General features: G+C 27.4%; 1 protein-coding gene and 1 long non-coding RNA gene across 29 annotated transcripts in view; one reads left to right on the top strand and one right to left on the bottom strand.

Annotated features, from left to right (window-relative positions):
- Positions 1–22,432, bottom strand: part of Ugalt (UDP-galactose transporter) — a 75,902-nt gene that overhangs the window by 11,566 nt on the left and 41,904 nt on the right. For 18 of the 26 annotated variants that reach the window (XM_075362677.1, XM_075362686.1, XM_075362689.1 and 15 more), the window contains 3 exons: positions 22,056–22,155; positions 4,467–4,586; positions 229–443 (listed from right to left, as the gene is read on the bottom strand). In XM_075362677.1, coding sequence (XP_075218792.1) covers positions 229–443; positions 4,467–4,586; positions 22,056–22,155 — 435 coding nt within the window. Of the gene's footprint in view, positions 1–228; positions 444–4,466; positions 4,587–7,892; positions 8,010–20,662; positions 20,756–22,055; positions 22,156–22,432 lie in introns of those variants that run through there. The other 8 variants (XM_075362696.1, XM_075362688.1, XM_075362694.1 and 5 more) reach the window with 3 other exon arrangements.
- LOC142323270 (uncharacterized) overlaps positions 8,125–22,432 on the top strand; it is a 30,886-nt gene continuing 16,578 nt past the window's right edge. The window contains exons 1-2 of one of the 3 annotated variants that reach the window (XR_012756068.1): positions 8,125–8,292; positions 14,328–14,425. This is a non-coding gene — a long non-coding RNA (uncharacterized LOC142323270). Of the gene's footprint in view, positions 8,293–14,327; positions 14,537–22,432 lie in introns of those variants that run through there. The other 2 variants (XR_012756066.1, XR_012756067.1) reach the window with 2 other exon arrangements.

The raw sequence follows: 22,432 nt of genomic DNA, 5'->3' as shown, positions 1-22,432 counted from the left end.
ATGACCTAGACTAAAGAACACCAATCATAGTGTAAGAAATGGTTTTATAAAAGTCTATTGAGGCAATATAGTGTTAAAAAATAAAATTGAGTATATAATTAAACACTATAAAAGAAAAATAAACCAAATTTTGTAAAATAAAGATGGATAAATCAATCAAAAAAAGAAACAAATCTTATATCCTTGTTAGTATCACATAAAATAAAATTATCTTTAAACGAAACTCACCTGATATGTGGCAGCATCCAAATGTGAAGCAGAAACATACAGAAGATTATTTTGAATAATGTATACAAATGATGGCACAGAAACCTTGAGTGTATCAATTGGTTGTTTTACAACAGTGTTGATTATGGTGTTTAACCATTTTTTGTAATTACCCTCTTCAATAAACACAAGTATTAAACATGTTACCAATTTAACAAATTCTGCCATAACAACAGCTGCAAAAACAGATCATTATCATTTTTCATCGCATATACATCCAAATTAAACTGAGATTTAATTAACACAATTAATAAAAGAGTACTCAAACTTCTTGTACTAGAATAGTTCCACAACTTAATCACAGATCACAAATTATAAGCATGGTAAAAATGTACAACTGTGCAGTAGGTAGTACACCCATGACTGTTACTGGTCTTGAAAGCTTACCACATTTATTGCTAATTACAGATAAACAATATCTTCAACCTATACTTTTTATATAACCTAACAATCACTAAAAACTGAAGTGTGGCATCATTCAAATTTAATTCAAGTAATTTATACATTATTTAATATAAATCTACACAAGTTAGCAGATTACGTACCCTAATTAAGCTAAATCTTCATGGGGTTTACCACCGTGAATCTTAACTACTGAGTTATAAATAAAAAATAATATTAGTAAAACTGTTCTTGTTTTTCAACTACTAAACAGTGATATCAGGCTATATTTTACAGTTAATCTGTTAATATGATATGTATATTTACATGTGTCTTTTTATGCTTTCTTCCAATTCCTCCAGTGGGTTTTTGGGCTTAAACTAATTGAATCCAGCTTGATTTCTCTAATCAAATGTCTATTCTTCACATATATCAGTCCTGTATTATTTAAATCAGCCATTACTGACCCATCTACACATCATGATTAATGATGTGTAACTTCATGATCTTAACTTCAGTGATCTAGTGATTACCATAAGGACATAACATAGCTAATTTCCTTAAACTTGCTATTCTTTGAAGAACTACATGAAATTGGAATCTGAATAATAAGGAACTAAACCTGTGCCTAAAATCTCAAAAGTGTTTGTATTTTTTTTTTCATTTTCTGATTTGTGAACTAAATATGTATTATAAATATATATATATATATATATATATATATATATATATATATATACACACACACACAGGAGGGGTGTTCAAGTCAATTCGGACTTTTCTCAAAGATTTAAAATCGAATCCCAGGGTGGGAGACTGCACACAGTAGCAACTAGCAACTGTGTCCTATTAATGGTAGGTGACATTTCACACACCTGTCCAGAGGCCATTATTCAAGACAGCATACAACAATGTGAATGTGTACATTGAACAGCATGTGGTGATAAAATTTTTAGTGAAAAAGCATATAAAGTCTGCTGAAATTTACAGAAGACTTCAGTCACAATATGGTGCCCACAGCAGTCATTGCTGGGAACATTCAGCATGTTGAATAGCTTATCACTGAAAATTGTCGCATAACCCATTGTGAAATTCCAAAGGATATGTAATCTTTCATTAGGAACAGTAAACAATAAAAATTCATGACCATTTGCTGTTCTGAAAAGTGAGTGCATGCTAGGTTCCAAAACAGCTTTCCGCTTTTGACTGGTACAGAAGAGTCTACACTGAATTTAAGGACGCAAAACAACAAGGAAGACCAGTATTTCCTGGATTACATTATCACATGTGACAAAATACGTGTGACAATTTCACTCCAGAATCAAAAAAAAAAAAAAAATCAAAGCAGTGGAAGAATTTGGACTCATCACCAACAAAGAAATTTCAAACAATTGCACTGGCAGGTAAAGTGATGGTAAGCATCTTCTGGGACAAACATGGGATTATTCACGTGGATTTTTACCCCATGGTGTCACTATCAACAGTGAATATTTCCGACATGTTCTGCATGATATGCATAAGAATTTAAGGAAGAAATGGCCTGGTTTGATCACAAAGATTGTTCTGTTTCTGAAAAACAATGCAAGATCTCATACTGCTCAATGCACATGCAAACATTACAGGAAATCAATTGAGAATTATTACCACATCCCCCTAATAGTTCAACCTTAGTGCCAAGTAATTTCCATTTGTTTTTGACCGCTAAAAGCATTCCTCAGAGGTCAACATTTCCACAGTGATGACTAAGTGAAGCAGGTTATCCTAGAACAGTTCAGATGAACTGACAAATCATTCTATGCTGAAGCCTTCCAGGCATTAAACACTGGGATAAATGTATAACTGTAGCAAGGAGTTATGTAGAAAAATAAATGGAGTGTCCCTGCCATAAAATTTGTTGATATATTTTTTTTACAAAAAGTCTCAGACTGACTTGAACACTCCTTTTATACATACACACACATTCATGTTTATGTGCACACATACATGTACAAACACACACACTGTGTACTGCTGGTGTATTTTGGCAGCCACAGTTCAAAGACTGGCTGTTTCATTAGCCACAGATTGGATAAGATTAACTGTTACATTTTAATTGGGCTTACAGCATATTATGAGGCAGCATAATATCAAAATTCTGAAACTGATTTAATAATAATAGTAAAATGGTAACACAAATTCAGAAAATATTCCTGCCTCTTCATTCTAAGTATTAATCTGGCCCTAACACATTTTCAAATTTACAGTTTTTTTAGATGTCTTTCTTAGGATTTTCTACAATTTTGATATATGTAAAGCATCTTACATAAGTGATACTAGTACAAGCTGTTTGTCTGAAAATAATGATGTTTATCATGCAGTCAGTCCCTGTTATGAATAGATCATATCAAATCATCTATAACTGTTTAGTTATGACAACTAAAATAATAAATATATATAATTCTTAACAGGCTTTATTTTAACAATTAATCTAACTTCTCAATTAATCCTTCTCTGACAAAGAAATTCCTAAACAAGACATTTTAAGTCATAAAGGTTACATTATAGATAATGTTAAAAATATCAAAATCAATTTTTTCATAGAGGAAAGAAGTAATATAAGAAACTAGTAAAGCAATTTAAAAACAGGATACAGTAAAATCATCAATAATCTATAATGTTTTAGTTATTAATTAATAAGGAAAAAAGAATGGGGCTGATGCTAAGATGCATTACCCATGAGGCTTGTTGCATACACTAAGACATATATTATTGACAACCGCTTCCAACCAACCAGTAGAAAGATGTTCATTCTCTGGTCATACTTCTACACTGCTAACAAATTTCTGCATTGCCTTGAAACAAATTTTTAATACTCTTGTCTTTTTCACAAACTTTATAGCACTTAAAAATTTTCCTTGAAGGTCACAAGTTTTTCAGACTTATTTAATTCATTTAGAAGAATTTCATTACTTATTACTTACATAAATAATGAACTTTTTATATTTATGGAATACAACTTGTTGAAACTATATAGTTACAGATAAATTTTTACCATGACTCAATTTAAAAAAAAAATCAGAGCATATTTAGCAATTTGACAGCTAATACATATAGATAAATTATTATTATGATGTAATATTTAAAAAGAAAGTGATACTACATTCTGAAAACAAAAATTGTTTTTGATAAAAAACCACATATAAAAATCATTATGTTTAGATTACATTCTTCCCTCTCTCTCTCTCTCTCTCTCTCTCTCTATATATATATATATATATATATATCTTTCATTATTAAACTAAAAATAATAGTACTAGTGCAATAGGTCAAAACCAACAGCCTTCTTCATATTCCGTAATGTCATGTAAGCAAACATTCAATCAAATACTGTTAACTAATTTCAGTTTCTTATAACTAGGTAATATTTATCAGAATTTTATTTCAATTGCATCAAATGATTCATTAAGATGTTGTTTTAAGATAACTTTAAAAAATTATTATTTTAATGACAAAAACTTATATTTTAAGATACAAAACCAGCATATTTTATAAAAAAAAAAAAGTCTTCTGTCCAAAATTCAAAAGCAGTGTAAATTTTTCAAAAGTTTTGAATGAAGGACAAGTTGCAAACAATAGACAAATTTTACAAACTCACCTAAATTCATCAAACTGCTTCTGAAAATCTACAGTATCATTGGTGGCACTTTATGTTATACGAGCTATCATATAGGGTCAATATATTTTTATATAGCTATCAGCAAGGGTCAAAAAATACATAAGTAATAAAGATTGATACATTTTATTTTTACTATAAATAATATACAGAATTCATAACTGACCAGTAGTTGAAAGGAAAAGATCACCAGGCCGTGTACGAGCATATCGCATGCTCAGCCCCAATAATGAATTCTGTAATGTTAGCGTCACTAGACTAGTAGTTTTCAAAATTCTTGTCATCCCTAAAAAATAAAATATAAAGAAAACATTGGTAAACATCTGATGTTTTTAATTATTTCACAAAAATATAAAACAAAAAAAATCTTATTTTTAAAAATTCAATGAATTGGAAATATTTAACAACTTATTTAGGATTTAAAAAATATGATAAAAATAAGGCTTGAAATTACCAATTACCATCATTCTACCTCAAGAATTTAAACCATCTGGCATAATTGCTTTTATTTTAAAATATATGAAAAAAATAAGATAATCAGAAGATTATTTTTAAAATTGGCTAATAAAACAATGGCAAATAGTGGTGAGGAATAGTTACAAATAAAATGAAATAGTACATGGCAGACATCACAAAAAATGAAGATGTGCGAGGTCTGAAATATATTTATTAATAATTTGAAGAATATAGTCTAACGTAATTGGATAAAAAAATTAAACATATATTTTAAAAACATGAATTTCCCTCTTTTACTAAATTCACTGCTACATGACCAAAATAAATACTTAAAAAAAAATTTTACTTAAGATAAAATTTCAGTATAAGGCTTTGGCAAACAGATTTGTTCATTTGCTTAACTCTTTGTCAAAATTGCTCATAATCATAAAATAAAACTAAAAAATTCTTACACATTGCACCTATATAAACAAATAACAACTGAACACATGCAACCAAAATAATCAACTCTATTAGATCAGTTTGAATTTAGATCAATTTAAAAATGAAATTGCAATATTGTAGACACTAATCAGAATTCATTTTAATAGAAAAATAAAATATTCATACAATGTCAAAACTGTCATATATCAATAGTTTATTAACTAATTAGTAATGCACAAGTTTTATATCTCACTCAGACAAGTGTTAGGCAAGTGTTAACATCAACTTACCACGAAAAAAAAATTATTTTGAATAACATAATATTATTCAATATGCTGAGATCCAGTTTAATTTTTGTTTATACAATCTCAAACAAATGAGATTCACTGTACTTAAAATTTCTTTTAAACATAGTTTTTTACTATGCCTCACAAAAATCTTAGATCTGCTTTATTATTGAATAGTTTACAAGTAACAAAAGCAATCTAAATCTCAAACAGGGGTGTCTGTTTATACTAACAGTCTAATAGTAACCTCAAAATAAGTTAATCCAGTGAGGAACTAAATAAAACATTATATTTAACCTGCAATACAATATGAATATGGAAATGTTTTATGTTACTGTGAAACTTCATTACATATTAAGAAGTACTATCTTTTGTCACAATTATATTTTATTTTGTAATTTTATGAGTTGTTTAAAAATATATAAGTTAATATGTAAACCAGAAGTAGATTTTGGCTCAGTCTTCAATGTATGAAGGAAAGCTAGATGTTAGGTATAAGAAAATCCAACATTAAAGTGGGCTGATCAAAAGCAAACAAACTTAGGACTGAACAAAATATAACTATCAAAATAATAAAGAAAGAAATGGCTAAAGAAACCAAAACTAAACCACATGGTCATATATTACTCAAGTTACATCCTCTAATTATTTCTTAACTGTTTTTATTTTTCATTCTGCAAGATATTTCTAAAGAACAGTTACCTAATTCCCAAACAATACGATATATTCTCTTAGTTTTCAAATTAATTTAACAGGTAGACTGTACATTAATACAAAAACTGTTAATCTCTTCCCTCATGTCATAATTTTTAAGAAATGCAATATTAAAATAATTGTAAAAGATGACAGGAAACTATTAACATTTGAATCCTACTGAACATATTAATTATAAACTGGAAAATAACACTGCTAAAAATATTAATTTTATACTGTTTCATAAGTACTGTTTATTTATCAATTAATTTTTCTTATTATTTTCTCTTCTTTTTAATTTATTTATTTACTTTTTACATACACTTTTCATCAGTGTCCACTAATAAGTGTTTAACAATCAAAATACCCATTTAAGTTCTGATTTTAAGTGACAATTCTGTAAATAGCTTTTGAGCTTAATCTGGTTTTATAATCTACTTCAATCACATTATAGGAAGGCTCAAAGGAAACCATAAAAAAAATTCTACAGGATCATCACAAAATATGAAATTGAAAATGAAGGTAATTGATTGCAATACATTAAAAAAAAATCAATATGATTACACTAAGATTCAAATATGTGAAGATAATAAATACAGTGAGTATAAGATATAACTATTTTGGATTTAACAGAAAAATGTTTAAAATACATGTGAAAGAAAATATGATATTATTCAGCAAAACTGATAGGATAAAATCTATGAAACTTGAAAGGTATATGAAATGAAAGATTTGGTTACAAGCAATCAAAACTTTTTTTTAGTTTTGATATACCAAATCTCATAATTTCAAATCTCTATAATTTTCCAAATAAAGCAGCTGGTAATATTACTGACAATTACAAATACAGTATTTGCTACTATTTTATATTAAAAAAATAGACATTTTCTCTAATTTGAATAGATTTATAAAATTTAGTTTTTTAATTAACAATAACTAACCCCTGAATTAAAATAGAGTCAGTTAACCTGACATGTAATATAAACAGTATATCAGAATTGATATACTGTTAATTGATATATATCTTAACATAAAATTTTTAAATTATAAATACATCATTTAATCAATAATTCCAAAAAAGAGAACAATGTTTTCTGTGAATAACAACACATACATTTCCAGAGTTCGAACAAATGAAGCGTTTTGTTAAATTTTGGCCACTGTGAATACAACAGCACCAGTCACTGAGGATGGTTACTAAAACAATTAAAGCACTTTAAAGTAAATAAAAATTTTTTTTTCGTTCAATCTGATTCAGTGTGTTGTCACAAAAACTTGAATTAAAAACAAATTAGTTTCATTAATAAGTGAAAAACATAAAATTTTACAGAATCAAAAATAACATTTTTATAATTAGAAATCCTGGATTTTGGTACGGAAGGGAACAAATTTTTTATTCATATTTTTCAAGCAATAAATACAAGGATACAATGCTTTTAAATTAATTTTGGTTCTGGAAGCCTGAAAAATACTAACAACTGTATAATAATTACATGTACTTAAAAATTTTTTTTTCAAAATTATATTAGCATCTTAAAAATAATAGAAATTCTATACCATAATATATTGTCTGTAAACATGCTATATATTTGTTCATTCATGCCAAATTTACAGTTTTAGACTAAACAAAATTAAGGATATTTCATACACATAGAAAAACTTTCATATTACATAGCGCATTATTTATAAAAATAATTTTTTTTAATTTTTAATTATTTGTAAAAAAAACATACCATTAGTATGGGATGAGTGGTACAAAGGTAAACTTCGTGTGTTCATTTACAAATTTGTAAAATAACTAAAAAGCTATTAAAATTAAGTTTGATCTAATAAAACAGCACATTAATAACTTTATGAGAGCAGTAACAATAATAATAATAACAGTAACTCAAAGAACACCATATAAAAAATGAGATATGTTATCTCTTGTTATTAACTTATTGTGATATGACAAGGACTAGTAAGTGTAATTATGTTGACATTTACTATGCACTTTATCTACATTTATACTTAGTTCTTGCATCACTAATACTTTTACGTAATATAAAAAAATGGACGTTCATAAAAGGAAAAGTCATGAACATGTATAATTCATTTTTATAAAAGGAATAAAAAATAATCATCAATCACACAGTAAGTAATCAGAAAATTATACTTGACGTATGTTTAAGAAGAAAATTGATAATCTAACCGCTAATATTTATCACATACAGAACACACAAGTGTTTTGGGATACTTTTCATGTTTTAATTAACAAACAATTATTTTTAAATCAAAGAAATCTTTGTTGAATTTAATCCAGGAACAAAATGTAAAATCATGCAGGCTTTTGTACTGCTATAACAAAATAATTTTTAGCATTTTTTTCTATATAAATCAGTCTTTCAGTTAATATAGAACACTATACCTTATGGAAAGAAACAATATATTAATTAACAATAGTTATTTTTTTTAGAAAATTGGACTACATCATTCATGACTACACTAACAAAACTGAACATTTTTTTTCACTAAAATTCTAATTATATATTATTTTTAAGAGATAATTTATAGCTAAAATAAATAACTGCAGTCTTTTCATTATTATTTAGAGTATATTATTGGATTTCCTGATACTTTAATTTAAAAAATAAATAATATGAGGCCGATCTATATGGCTGCAGACAACAAAAATGTTATTATAAAAACATACTCTTTTAAAACAAGCTTTCAAAGAGTGTAAACACTGTAGTAATATGAAAAAGAAATTGTAGCAATTCATGAAAACAATATAGAAAAACCTGACAGTTACTAAAGACATATGAATAGTTTCTTGTTGCCAATCAGTCATTATTATTAGTATAACAGTGCATCACAAGGGTATGAAAAGCTCAACTTCCAATACAGAAGGGAGACTTGAAGGCAAGCTAGAAAAGTTATATTTTAACATAAACTGTTCCTTCAAACTTTCTCCAACCTACAATTATGTTGTTGGTTCTACTTAACAACTCACCTTGGTATGATGATAGATTTAAAACAAGCTACAAATTAACTTGCTACATGAATAAAATAATGCCGCTATCCACTGGCCATGAATCAACTAAACTGCACAAGAAAGACTTGTGGAATATGATAAAATTGATTCATATGATCCACTCATAAAAAAAACTACTCAAAATTTCACTTCAATAAGAAAAAATATTGGTTTTCAGTTATATAAAAGTATAAACTGAATAAGACAGAAGCATAATATGACAATTATATTATAAGGAATCTAAAGATAATTAAATTTTTGTGTAATGTAGTTCACTACTTAAAAAAGATTGTATAAACTGTAGAAAAATAAACTGAAACTAAGAAAATTTTCTGGCATAGAAAAGATTTCAGATTATGACACATTCCAGATTTCTTATACTAGTTAGTATAAGACCAAGTACATACAGATATTTATTAAATTGTTATTCATATTACTTTCATTCATTTATGCTATAATAGTAATATGCATTGCGTATGCATGAAAAATGCATTGATGCTATGGAAAAGAAAGCTCAAAAGCTTTCAGTAGTTGATACGGCTGTTGTGTAGTTATTGATTTCATTGCTAGGGTGATAGGAGAGAAAATGGCTGCCAACGAAGACAGGAAGTATTTCTTTATGCTGAATTTTCATCTTTGCCAGTCTGTTATCACTGTGCAACATAATTTTAGAAGGAAATTTGGTGAAAATGCACCCAGTGGGCCCGGAATCCATAAGTGTTATTCTGACTTTAAAACAACAGGATGCATCTGTAAGCGAAAGTCAACCAGCTGTCTACCAGTAAGCGAGGCAACTGTGGAGCATATGAGAGAGAGTTACAAAGTTCATGACTGGAACAGGATATCCAAGAAGGTTTAATTTTTTAGCAAGATGGGGCACCACCCCATTTCCACTTAGATGTCAGATGTGAACTGAATAGGCACCTACCAAGGAGATAGATTGGTCATGCTGGACATGACAATAGTGAATGCTTGCATTGGCCTCAATGTTCTCCTGACCTTACAACCAGTGACTTTTTCTCTGAGGTTTTGTCAAAACACACTTTTATCAGCCAGCCACCTTTACTACCTACCATCCAGGATCTTCATGTTTGCATCACAGAGGCCATTGCATTAGTGGAGCGTCCAATGTTACGTGTAGCCTGGAACTGGACTACAGGCTCAATGTGTGTCGCGTGACACAAGTAGTTCACATTGAGCACATGTGATGTGAAATTGTGAACCAAATGTTCTGGGTTTCCTTTTCCATTGATTCTACTTTCATGTATCTGAATGTTATTAAACGTGAGTTATTCAAGTTTGTAATCGGAAAGATCATTTGCAATAATTATACAATTTTTGTATTCATTTTGCTATAATTATACAAGTTACCTTGTATACTTGTACAAGTATACTTGTATAATTATAGTACAATATAATCAATTTTACATAAAAGATACTCTTCTTTTTTAGTATATATATATATATATATATATATATTGCACAAAGATTTTAAGAGCCTAAATATTTTTAGCCTAAATATGTTTATGAACTTTTCTAGTTACAGACAATACCTTTCCATATTGCAGGCCTTCATAACTTGAGGAGAAATACACATGAAAAAAGTTTTAATTATTTATTGATAACTGGAGATATTTTATGAATTAATTTAAACAATAAGAATCTTTTCCAGTACCTGCCTACTGGCATAAAAGTTTTATACTGATTAAATAATTTATTTTTTTAAAGTTACAATTAACTTTAATAATTTTAATTTTTTAAACTATCATGCATTGGTCACAATTTTTCACAGGCAATCACTCAAATTGACAAATAAAACCAATGATAAAATCTGTAACTTGCATATCCAATCTAAAATAATAATTATTATTATGTGAAACTTTTAATAATCATTAAAACATTTATCATAAATTAATTATTATATGGTATCTGAATACAGGTGTGTTTCAACCATTAATTAGATACTGAATAAAATATTCATTATTTAGCCAGATCCAGGAAAACAGATGATGACCTATACAACACAGCTTACAGAGTAGATATATTTACAACAAAAGATACATTTTTATTATCTAATCAACATGTCATATAGCTGCATTACAGAAAAGAGCCAAAAATAATAGTCGTGTAGTAGTCATTAAACTTCAATAATGTAGGAAATGGAATTGTTAATTGTACAGTCAAATTTTAAGATTCCTTATTAAAAATAATTATAAGTGACAACATGTTACCTTTTCACAGTAAATGTTTTCAATTTTTCCTCATAAATATAAGCCAGTTGTATATTATGAGCAACAAGCTGCTTTGTTGTTTCATTCAGTGAGGAAATGAGAAAGCCATATCCTTCAAGAAGCCAAAATATGTAATGTAAACTGAATTCTTTATCCAAAGAATTATCAACAACTATGAATTTATTTGTATTTTATTTACATTTATTCTTCATAGCGGATCTATGTTTTAGCTCAGTAATAAGACAAGTCAAACTGAATCAAATACTACAAAAGCTGCATCTGAATTTATACATTATCAGTGGAAGAATATTGTACAAGTTAACTACATTTGTCATGTGAATACAAATAATAGCAATTGTGTGAACAGTACATTTCTTTCAACTTTTAATGAATTTAACAACCTGAGCTCTTAAAAAACTCAATTAATAAAGAAAAACTAAAATAAAATAAAAAACAGAATTGTTGGTCATTGATTCCTGAAGGTTTAGTCAATGCCAAAAACAATCTTATTATATTAGCAAATATCTTAAATACCATTTCCTGGGACACTGTCATCAATCACTGATGACTGCAAAGGAGATAAATTCACTTTTTTTAATTATATTAACTACAATATATACAATAAATACACAACAACTTAGTATTTACAAAATAGTACATATAATGATCACCCACCAAACAGTGACTTAAAAGCACGAGAGCTAACGGTTTCTGCTCTTCACAACAGCTGAATTGAACAATATTTTTAAATTGAAACTTTTATAAGAAATCACTAACTCTACTTGGTTCTACCTAGTAATAAAAATCTTACTAAAAAGTTTCATAAAAAACAAAAAATACAATATTGATCATCACAATACACAAACAAATAAAACTTTTTAAAAGATCAAGTTAAAACAGGACCTCATTTTGTGATAATAATGTACCTGTCCAGGAAGAATCATTAACCTTAAAATTAAATGACCATCTATATCATGCATGTTCATAATTACAGTGTAAGGAGTAACAAAAAAACAATATAATTTAAAAATAATATTTTAAATTCTATTATACAAAAGAGTTTAAAAAATATTTCACACAAAGTAAATGATAGTAATTATGAAGAACAAGTTAAAAAGTTCATAATGAAATTTTCACTTTGCAATATATTCTCTTCTATAGATTAATTATTCCTTCAATGCAAAATTTATATGTAATCAATAACTCACAAACAGGTTTAAAAATTTTTAAACTAACTACTCACTCCACCAGTGCTTCTTTGAAATCTCTAGAAATAATATTTATAAAAATATAACAAAAACTCCAAATAATAATGACCATTAATTAAAGCCTAACAAAATGTTTCATTTATATTAAATACAAAATACACCATGTTTAAATTTATCTACCTACATCAATGTCATTTTGCAGAAAGAACATCTCTCTTGGTATGTTTGATTAAGATCACAAAAATAAAAATGTTTTATACTTAATATGAGTGAATTTGAGAATTAAAATGTTAATACTTTCTTTTTTTGGTGGGGTGTGGAATTAATTGATTTTATATCCTTACAAAACTATTATGCTGATTTTTTATTTTGATTTAAAATCATAACATTATTTACCACGTTTATATGTGGTAAATAATGTTATTTATTTACTTAAAATAAAAGTAAAATTTTTTAAAACTTGCATTAACTTGAATTTGTTTTCAACTGACTCTATTTACATAAATTTTCTAAAGATTAAATTCTCTACAGATCTTTATGTAGTTTTATTTATTATTATTAATTGGCAAAATTAACAAAGTTAATTTACACCAGACCTAAATATGTGTGTTTTAACCCTTATTTTTTTTTTAGCATTACAACAATTTTTTTGGACAATACTGAATCAAAAAAAAGGATCTTAGACCCATTCTCTTTTTTCAAAAGTCATACAAAACCACTGATTTTACTATCATTAATTTGTATCCAAAGTATTTTAGTAGAGCATTATTTTACCTTTAGAGGAGAAATGAATGTAAACTTTTTTGCCACTTGTAACTTAAAAACAAGCATTTCTAGACACAGTTTGTATGAATTTTTACTAAAAATTAATCCCATGAATCCACTCCTGGAATGGGAGTAAACATTTTTGAGCTGCCACGTATAAAAATGGAAATACCTTATAAGGGGCTTTTTATGAGCAACTAGCCTTAAAAATCACCCATCTAAATGCCAAAAAAAACTTGCGTGAATAATGAAGGTCAAGACTTAAACAAAATAAAAATTCATAAACATTACTTAAAAACTACTGATCAAAATAAAAGATTAAAAATTGGCAAATACTTTTCTGTACTCATTTTGAACAGTTGTTAATAAATGGATCTTTCAGTAACAACCTATTTAATGTAATGTTAACCACTTATTTAAATTATTATTAAACTATTTTAATAATAATTTCAGATTTTTTAAATGCATACCTCTATTTAATATACATATATATAGATTTATTTTCAAGTGTAAATTTTGATTAGTGGAAGTATATTTAATAAAATTCTAGAAAAAGCACAAATTTAAAATTAATAGTGTTGTTTTTGTCATATAGTTTTTAAAGTTAATCAATCTCAAAACAATAACAAATTACTCATCACTGAAAATGAATAAAAATTAACTAGAAGATATTAAATATACATCACAGAAAATGTCAAGAAATGGAATAATGTATACAGTATCATCCTGTTCATTCGGATCCCTGACATTCAGTTTATCCAGACCAATTTGGAGTATTTTATATGCAAACATTATTAATCATTTTATATAATTTCAGAACTCTTGTTTCATTTGTAGATTTGATCAGATTTTGTAATTCTTTACATTTATTTGTCAGTAAATTAAAGCTAGGTAGATTACAGAATAATCAATTAGATGTATGCATTTACATTCAACTAAAATCTGTTGCAGCAATAACAGCATACTGAACCCACCCATCGTTGCTGGAAGAAATATGAGTGACATAGTGACTGCATTATAGGCCTATTTTATTCAAAACTGATTTTATTGTAAGTAGAGTTTGAATTTATTATTAATATGTATATTAAAAACAATTTCAAATATATTTCTGTATTTTATACATCGTACTTAGTGTGATATCAATAAATTGTATGATGTTATTTCTGGATTAGTTAGAATTTCTTTCATTCATTCTTTTCATATGTCCGATCTATCTAGTATAGATCATCAAAGTTACACTCCATAAAGATAGATAAAACAAAAGAAAATAAATAATGATTTTTTATTAGATCACAATTATGACACTTTGCCCGAATTTAGTCAAGTTTAAGTATTTTTTCTCTTATAACATGCTTTTATTATTCATTTTGTAAATCTATTCTTGTGATTTTATACATTTTTAGTTTTATTTATTACAAACTGCAGTGTATTAAGGCATCTCATGGTATTCTGCACATCTTCAAACTACTAGATTGTCCCTGTTTTCCAAAGATTAGTTATAATAATCTTAGCATATGTCAGGATAAGTGAGCATAAAGGGTGAGAGGATATTAATTTTAAAAAAATTATCATCAAACAAAATCCAGTTACAGAAATTTATATAACATATACTACCTATTAATTTTCAAAATAGATTTACTAATAATTCATACAAGAAGTATTTATATATAAAGAGAAACCTGTTAATTTTTTAAAGAATACATGAGGATTCAAAACTAATCCCATGTAAAACAATAAATGACATAAAAACCAATAAATACAATAAAGTACAACACAAATAAAAAAGTTAAACAGAAACACTTTTGTAAATACGCAAGAGCATTTAAATATATTGAGAGCAATGGAATAGTAAACTGAACATTGATTAAAGAGATTCTTTTCAAAATACAAATCTAGCTGTTAACAGATATACAATAAAAATATTATATTAGTTAAATTTTAATTTATTCCGTATTTACTCACAACTGAGATCTTGTAAGTGATACAATTTGTAACATTTTAAAATACGGTAAAGTACCCAAACAATTCAAAAGTATTATTTTAATCAGGAACAATCAATCATTCTTCTTGATGAACATGTTTTGGGGTTTATTTAATCAAATCATAAACAAAATTTTTACTAAAATATTATTATAAATATAATATCTGTGCTAACATCATCATAAAATAAGCATTTGGAATTCTTAATACATATGGGTGAGTACATCAATAAGTAGCAATGTACAATAATAGTCCTGAATTGCTTCTCCTGGTGATACCAGCATTATTAATTAGAAACAAATTAAACTTCTTGTTTTACTTATTAGTAATTAATGTCACACCAGTAGATAAAGCATGTTCTTAAAAACAATATAGCAACCTACTCACCATCACCCCATTTAAAAATAAGAGAGGCAGATTACAGAGAGATCCATCAAACTGGTAATTCATTTAATAATTACATAAAATATTTCAAATAGAAAGATACAGTACAGTTCTATCTTAACCACAGTTCCTGCATTATATTTCATCTGATGTCATAAGCAATTAATGATTTATTTTAACTGCTACTTTTAGATGGTATGTTTGTTGCTAGAGTAAAACTGTCAACCATAAAAGCATCTTCATTTGTAAATGTTGTATTTTTCTATTAATCAAAAAATATTAAATTTTTTTTTAAATATAAATTTTAATTACTTAAATATTTAACTTGAAAATCTGAACTTCATATTTGGGTTGAAACAGAAATTCTCACTAAAAATTTTTTAAACTTCTTCCTTCTTCTAATAATTGATTATACATTATTATTGACCTACATATTATTTTATTCCAACTTATCGGTGTGCTACTCATCAAATGTAGATATTTACTTATCATCCAACATTCTTGTTTATTTGAAACTATCTTTGTCCCCCTAAGTTAAATATGTGAATTCTGTTGTATAAAAAAATTAATAAATATAGTCATTTCTACATTAAAAAAATGCATGGTACCTGTGAAATTAACACATACCTTAATATATTTATCTAGGTAATATGATTATACAGAGTGAGCAACATAAAACCAAACCCATAATGACACCGCTACCCAACACTATGAAAGACTTTCACACAACTAGCGCAACTAGTGGATATATATGTTACTACTGATTGTTAGTGCTGTTTGTCAAGTGGTTATGTGTCAGTGCAGTATACGTTTTGTTGCAGTGCAGTATTGTGAGTGCAGTTGTATTTGTGTAAAATACCTATTCAGTCCAGGAAAGGATAGCTGTAGTTGAGGCCTATATTCTTTCTGGATCATTTGAAGAATCACGTCAAGTATTCGTAGAAAAAATTCCAAATGCCTGTATCCAACAAAGAGTAGCACACACGATTTAGTTAAAAAATGACATACAACAGGTTCAATTTCAGATGCAAAACAAAATAGGCAACCTTCTGTTAGGACTCCACAGACCACTGCCAATATTGAAAGAATTACTGCCAGTCCAGAAGATGCCATTTTCGAAGAATTCTACTCACAATTAACTGATAATGAAAAAAATACAGCTTCTTACAACGAGATGGAGCAATGTGTCACATCAAATGTTTCACTGAATCTCGTTCATGCAGCTTTAAAAAATGAACAAGCTGTCAGCAGAGGACAGTGGCCTCCACATTCCTCAGAGCTGTCTACTAGCAATTTTATCCTTTGGGCTACTTAAAGGAGAGAGTTTATGCATCTAATCCCCACAGTATTGATGAACTGAAGGTGAACATTCAACGAGAAACCAACATAACTGACAACAATATTTTGCGTCAGACGACACTCAATACGATCAGTAGAGTACAAAAGTGCATCGACGCCCAGGGTGGTCATTTTGAACTTCTTTTGTTACATAGGGTAAATAAATGCAACATTTAAATAATATTTTATGTTTTTCTTATTTAATTTATGCGTATCATTCATAAAATTTTGTTCCAACATAACCTATCGATTCTGCAGCGGTTACGTTATGGATTCGGTTTTTATTTGCTCACCCTGTACTATAACCTATAATACCTGACATAACATACTCTATTTGGTATACTTGCCAAATTTCAACATTAAAGTTATTAGAGATCACTATAATATCAAAAAAAAGTCACACACACACAAGTATATATAAAATAAGCTGAATTATCCAGTGTTCCTTCAGATGTCCTTTCTTATTACCAGGATGGGTACACTCAAACAAGATTCCACAAAAATTATTTTAAGTTTATCTGCTTTAATTTCCCCCCTCACAAAATCTTTTACTAAAATACATCACAGCACATAACTCACAAAAAGGTATTTCTGCAAGATTAAGGAAGAATTCCATTTAAAATTTCAAAAAAATCTCCATTAGTTTTATACAAATTTATTTTTCTTTATATTCAAAACTCAACATTTTTGCCACCCAAGAAATCTTTTTACCAAAAAATGGTAAAATCTTTTTGTTTAATATAAAAAAAGGTTTTACCAAGATGGGAGAAAGTTTAATGGACAACTAACTGCCAAAAATTTACTGTCACGAGCCCAGCAGTAAATATTTCATACGAAGAAACAGAAAACTAAGATTTCAATGATATAGATTTTTATATTTACTTAATGAAGTTTATGTTATTCATGCATAAAAAAAAAACAGTACAACAGACACAAGTTGAGATAATTGATACAAATTGAAATAAAATCAGTACAGTAGAATTTTATATTTAAATGTTGATAACTTGAGAAAAGTTAAAGATATTAAAATAAAAATCATTCTTTTTCCTAAATTTCCTTTGTAGATACCAAATATTACCTCTCAGAATGTGTTTTAGTTAGGCTCGAAATAATACATGAAAAATTATGCTCTGCATAATTTTTTGACATAGTTTCTGTTTAAACTCTATTGCTCACCTAACAATTGAGTTAACTAATAAATTTGTGCCTAAAGCATTTTTAAATCTCAATGTAACATGGGTAAAAAAATTCATTCAGATCAGCCTCCTGAAGTTTAAACAAACATTGATACATATTTTCATTCAGGTTTATATAATATACACCCATGTAATACAGAGTGTGTGTGTAATTTATATTAGCTTTCCTGTCTGTTTCGTCTGTTTTAAATGATTTGGTTACAGCCGTGGCATTTTTTCTGATTGCTGATATGATCTGAGAGCAAATGTAGACAATAATGGTTCTCCTACTGTTTCATCTACCCTAGTTGCTCTCTTCCATTTATATTTTATAGGCATCAATTTGTTCTTTTCAATTATCATTATTATTTCACCACATTTTTTACCGACATGTTTGTACATAATAAATTTGAAAACATTATCAAGCATATCTGTCCTCTATTAATTCATTCATATATAATTCCAAATTTGTTTATTCATAATGCTAATTATCATTCTGCTTATTTATTTCTGTTTATTGACAGTTAAATATACATCCGTAGCTTATTAGCCCAAAAGAGGTCCATCGATCCAGCTCCAATCAGTGATCTACATAAAACAGAATGAATTTATTTTGTATATTCTGTTATCTCTGAGTCGGTCATTCTTCTTTTCACCCATTATCACAGTCAATTATACATATATTATAAATCATATTTTAATAGAACTCACCAAAAGTTCCTGATTTAAACTTTAACATCATTTAAAAATTGAACAATTAAACATCCACTCTTTTGGGTAATGAGGTGAAGCCAGGTATATAACTGGTAGTACAATATTATAATTTTCTCAACCAATAAATTTAATTTACATTTTTAAAGAATTAAAATTAATTTAGAAAAAAAACAATCAAAATGCATCTTTCACAATGTAAATACTTAAAAGCAAAATTTCTATCCACTAATCAATAAAAATAGTTTTCAAAAACCGAGGAGATTTTTTTAGTAATAATTACAATATATTAATCTTGCAAACAATTATTAATTAGAAATTAATAACAATAATTAAGAGTACATAATGTATACTGTGTAACACATAATATATACTATACACATCCTTTTCTTCCTTTTCATCCTTTTTTTAATGCATAAGATCAGACTAAATTATGTCTAAGTTTATTTATGATTTTATAGCTATTGAAGTTTATAATACTGCTGTAAAAAATCACTTATATTGGCACAATACCAATATCAACATTGAATAATCACAATCACACAATGGATCTGATGTTACATAAATCTAAGTTTGACAACAGTAGGAAATGTTTACTGTGAAAACTCCACAGAACAGATAAAATGCAGAGTTTTACATGATATTAACTGAAAGTAAAAAGTTAAAATTCTTCATACGATTAAATTATAGATGCTGAAGAAAACCTTTCTAACTACTTTTTAGTTGCATAAATTATAACAGGTTTGAATAAATCAACATTTAAGGTGAATACTTTCAAATGAAGCAACAATTTTGGCAAAATTGAAAGTATTACAAAAGAGAGAGCAACTAATCAAAATAAACTCTTTTTGGACTATATAAACAGTAAACTGATATCTTCTTTTATCTAATGGATTCATAACAGATAGAAAATCTTAGAGGATTTTTAGAAGGCCTTACTTTAACCAACAAGTATTTCTACCATTATTTTATGAGCAGCCACCATAAAAGAAACATTGTCTTGAGACAGGCTGATAGGCAGACTATCTATCACCCGATCTCAGCAAAGATGGACTGGACCCACCGGTTGCATGAGTGATTTACCCGTGTGGGAACTGCAGCATGAGATAAACAAATCCATTCAAAGAATAGCTTCAAGGCTCCCTCAAGGAAGTGGATGACATCCCACCCACAACCATTTGAGAGATCAGGGCATTTTTACACAAGATAGGATTATCACTACAGAATTGATTTTTGAGTCGAAAATCAATCAGGTTTCTATCCCAGGTTTTAAGTGCAGGCTTAAAAATTGTAAAGGAAGATCTCATCCATCCCTAGAATTGTGGGGTGATGGAAATATCTAACTGAACCATAAATACTTCAGCCAGCCCCAATGGAAATTAGAGTACATGTTGAATGGTGTGTATCTCAGTATTATTCTCTACATTTAAAAGGTGTGAAATAAGGATAAATTAACTATAGTTAAACATTTTTTTATTAAACCGGTTATCGTTGATTACCAAAGTTGAACAATATTGGGCACAGTTTCCTTTAGACGGTTATCTGCATTTTTTACAATATTTACAATTGTCTAACAACTATAGAAAAAAATTAATAGCATTTATACTTTTTAAGATTATACACAGAAGTACCTACTAGTATAAACTTGAATTAAAATATTCTCAAATTAAAATAATCAAACATTTATAATAAGCTCACCTCTTTAATACTAATCAAAGTGAACAGTATACAAAGCAAAGCATTTACCCAGTCACACGAGTAGCACTTTTGATGTGTCACGCTGAAGAAATACTACATTGAAAATATAATCAGAATTTATTGAAAATAACTACCAAATAAAAATGAACATACAATTATTAATATATATATACACAATTCCAATATCTTAAACATAATAAGGATGATTAAACTCTGTTTTAGATTTGTTATTCAAATAATAATAAGTTTGCATATTCAAGTAACATTACATTTGTTGTAATATAATATATCACTACATAATTTGTGAAACTGTATATTTACTTAGGTTAATTTATTTAAATTAAATTTTTTGTAGTCTATATTTTCTCTGTACGTAAATTCTAGCTAATTATATAATACAAACTTATTTAGCCGCTCCACAAAGTACAGAATTAATGAACACTCTTACCTTACTTTTTTTTCATTTTCAAAGTGCTTTTGGGCCTAAGCCCATCTTCAGGAATTTTTTTATTTTTCTACATTTACATATTAAAACTATAACTATATAACTTTCCCAGCACAGACTTGAAGATGCATTTTTTCAAAATTTACCAATTTCAGAACAAATTTTGCTGCCACTCACCTCATGCCCAAAACATTTCATGAACTATAAAGTTGTATAGTCCATGCGAACTCTTTGATCTTCATTAAGAAGTATTAAATAATCACTGAACACTACAAAATACAACTTACTTGCTCAGCTGTTAAATCTAGACTGTGTACACATGGAAAAATATCAGAACAGTTCTACAAATGTTAGGAAAAAACAAGTTTTTTAATTAGGCTGTTTTTTGGTGCAAGAAATTAAAAAAAGTTATATAAACTTGTAATCAAACGTCATATACTTTTATATTCATGAAATAAAGAGAAAAATATCTACAATCGACCAAAATATTGACTATTACAGAATTTTATAAAAGAAATAATGTGCTGCACCATGTATTAGTAACATAATGTTTATTAACATGGTAGTAGATTAACTGACTAGGTAAATACTTTGCTTGGTTAATTAGTACGTGCGTAACTAAAGCATAAGAATCTCTACAATGGAAAAGAAACAGAGCTATTACTGTAAACAGAGCAGTATAAAGAATTAAATTTCCCATTATGTTGTAAGAAATATAGAGTTACAACATATACTTAAAAAAATAAATTAAGTTATTTTACCTACAAAAAGAAATGAAATCAGGATTACATGTAAATTAAACAATAATGAATATGTTAAAATTAAATGATATAAATGATAACGACAGAGTTTTGTTGTTAAATAATCTTTATATATGTTTAATATTGTGAAAATTAGAAAAAAAAGAACATGCAATTATAATAACCAGTAACGAGTCACATTGCTTACTGTGATTCATCATATTTATTTTGTTGTGATTCCTTCTAATTTCATAATTCAAAGTACACTTCTCATTTCCATTGACATTTTTATTACAGAATCTTCGTTCCTGTAAACAATTGGAATGCTTGTATACCATTTCTCCATTCTGTTTTTTTTTTTTTTTTTTTAACTATTAAAGTATTTTACTTTTGAAAAGTTTTTACCATGGAATATTATTAATAATAAAATGAAAAAAAGATTACTGTTTAATGAAATTAAAAGCAAATAAGTGAAATCCTATATAAAAATAAAAACATGTCATTGCTAAAAAAAAAAAAAAAAAAAAAAAACCCAAATATTTAAATGTACTTCATAAAATATAAGATAACAATTTTTATCTGAAA

This window comes from Lycorma delicatula, chromosome 4 (assembly GCF_047948215.1).
Source record: "Lycorma delicatula isolate Av1 chromosome 4, ASM4794821v1, whole genome shotgun sequence".
In the NCBI taxonomy this organism is placed as follows: Eukaryota; Metazoa; Arthropoda; class Insecta; order Hemiptera; family Fulgoridae; genus Lycorma; species Lycorma delicatula.
This window is presented reverse-complemented; position numbering and strand designations above follow the sequence as displayed.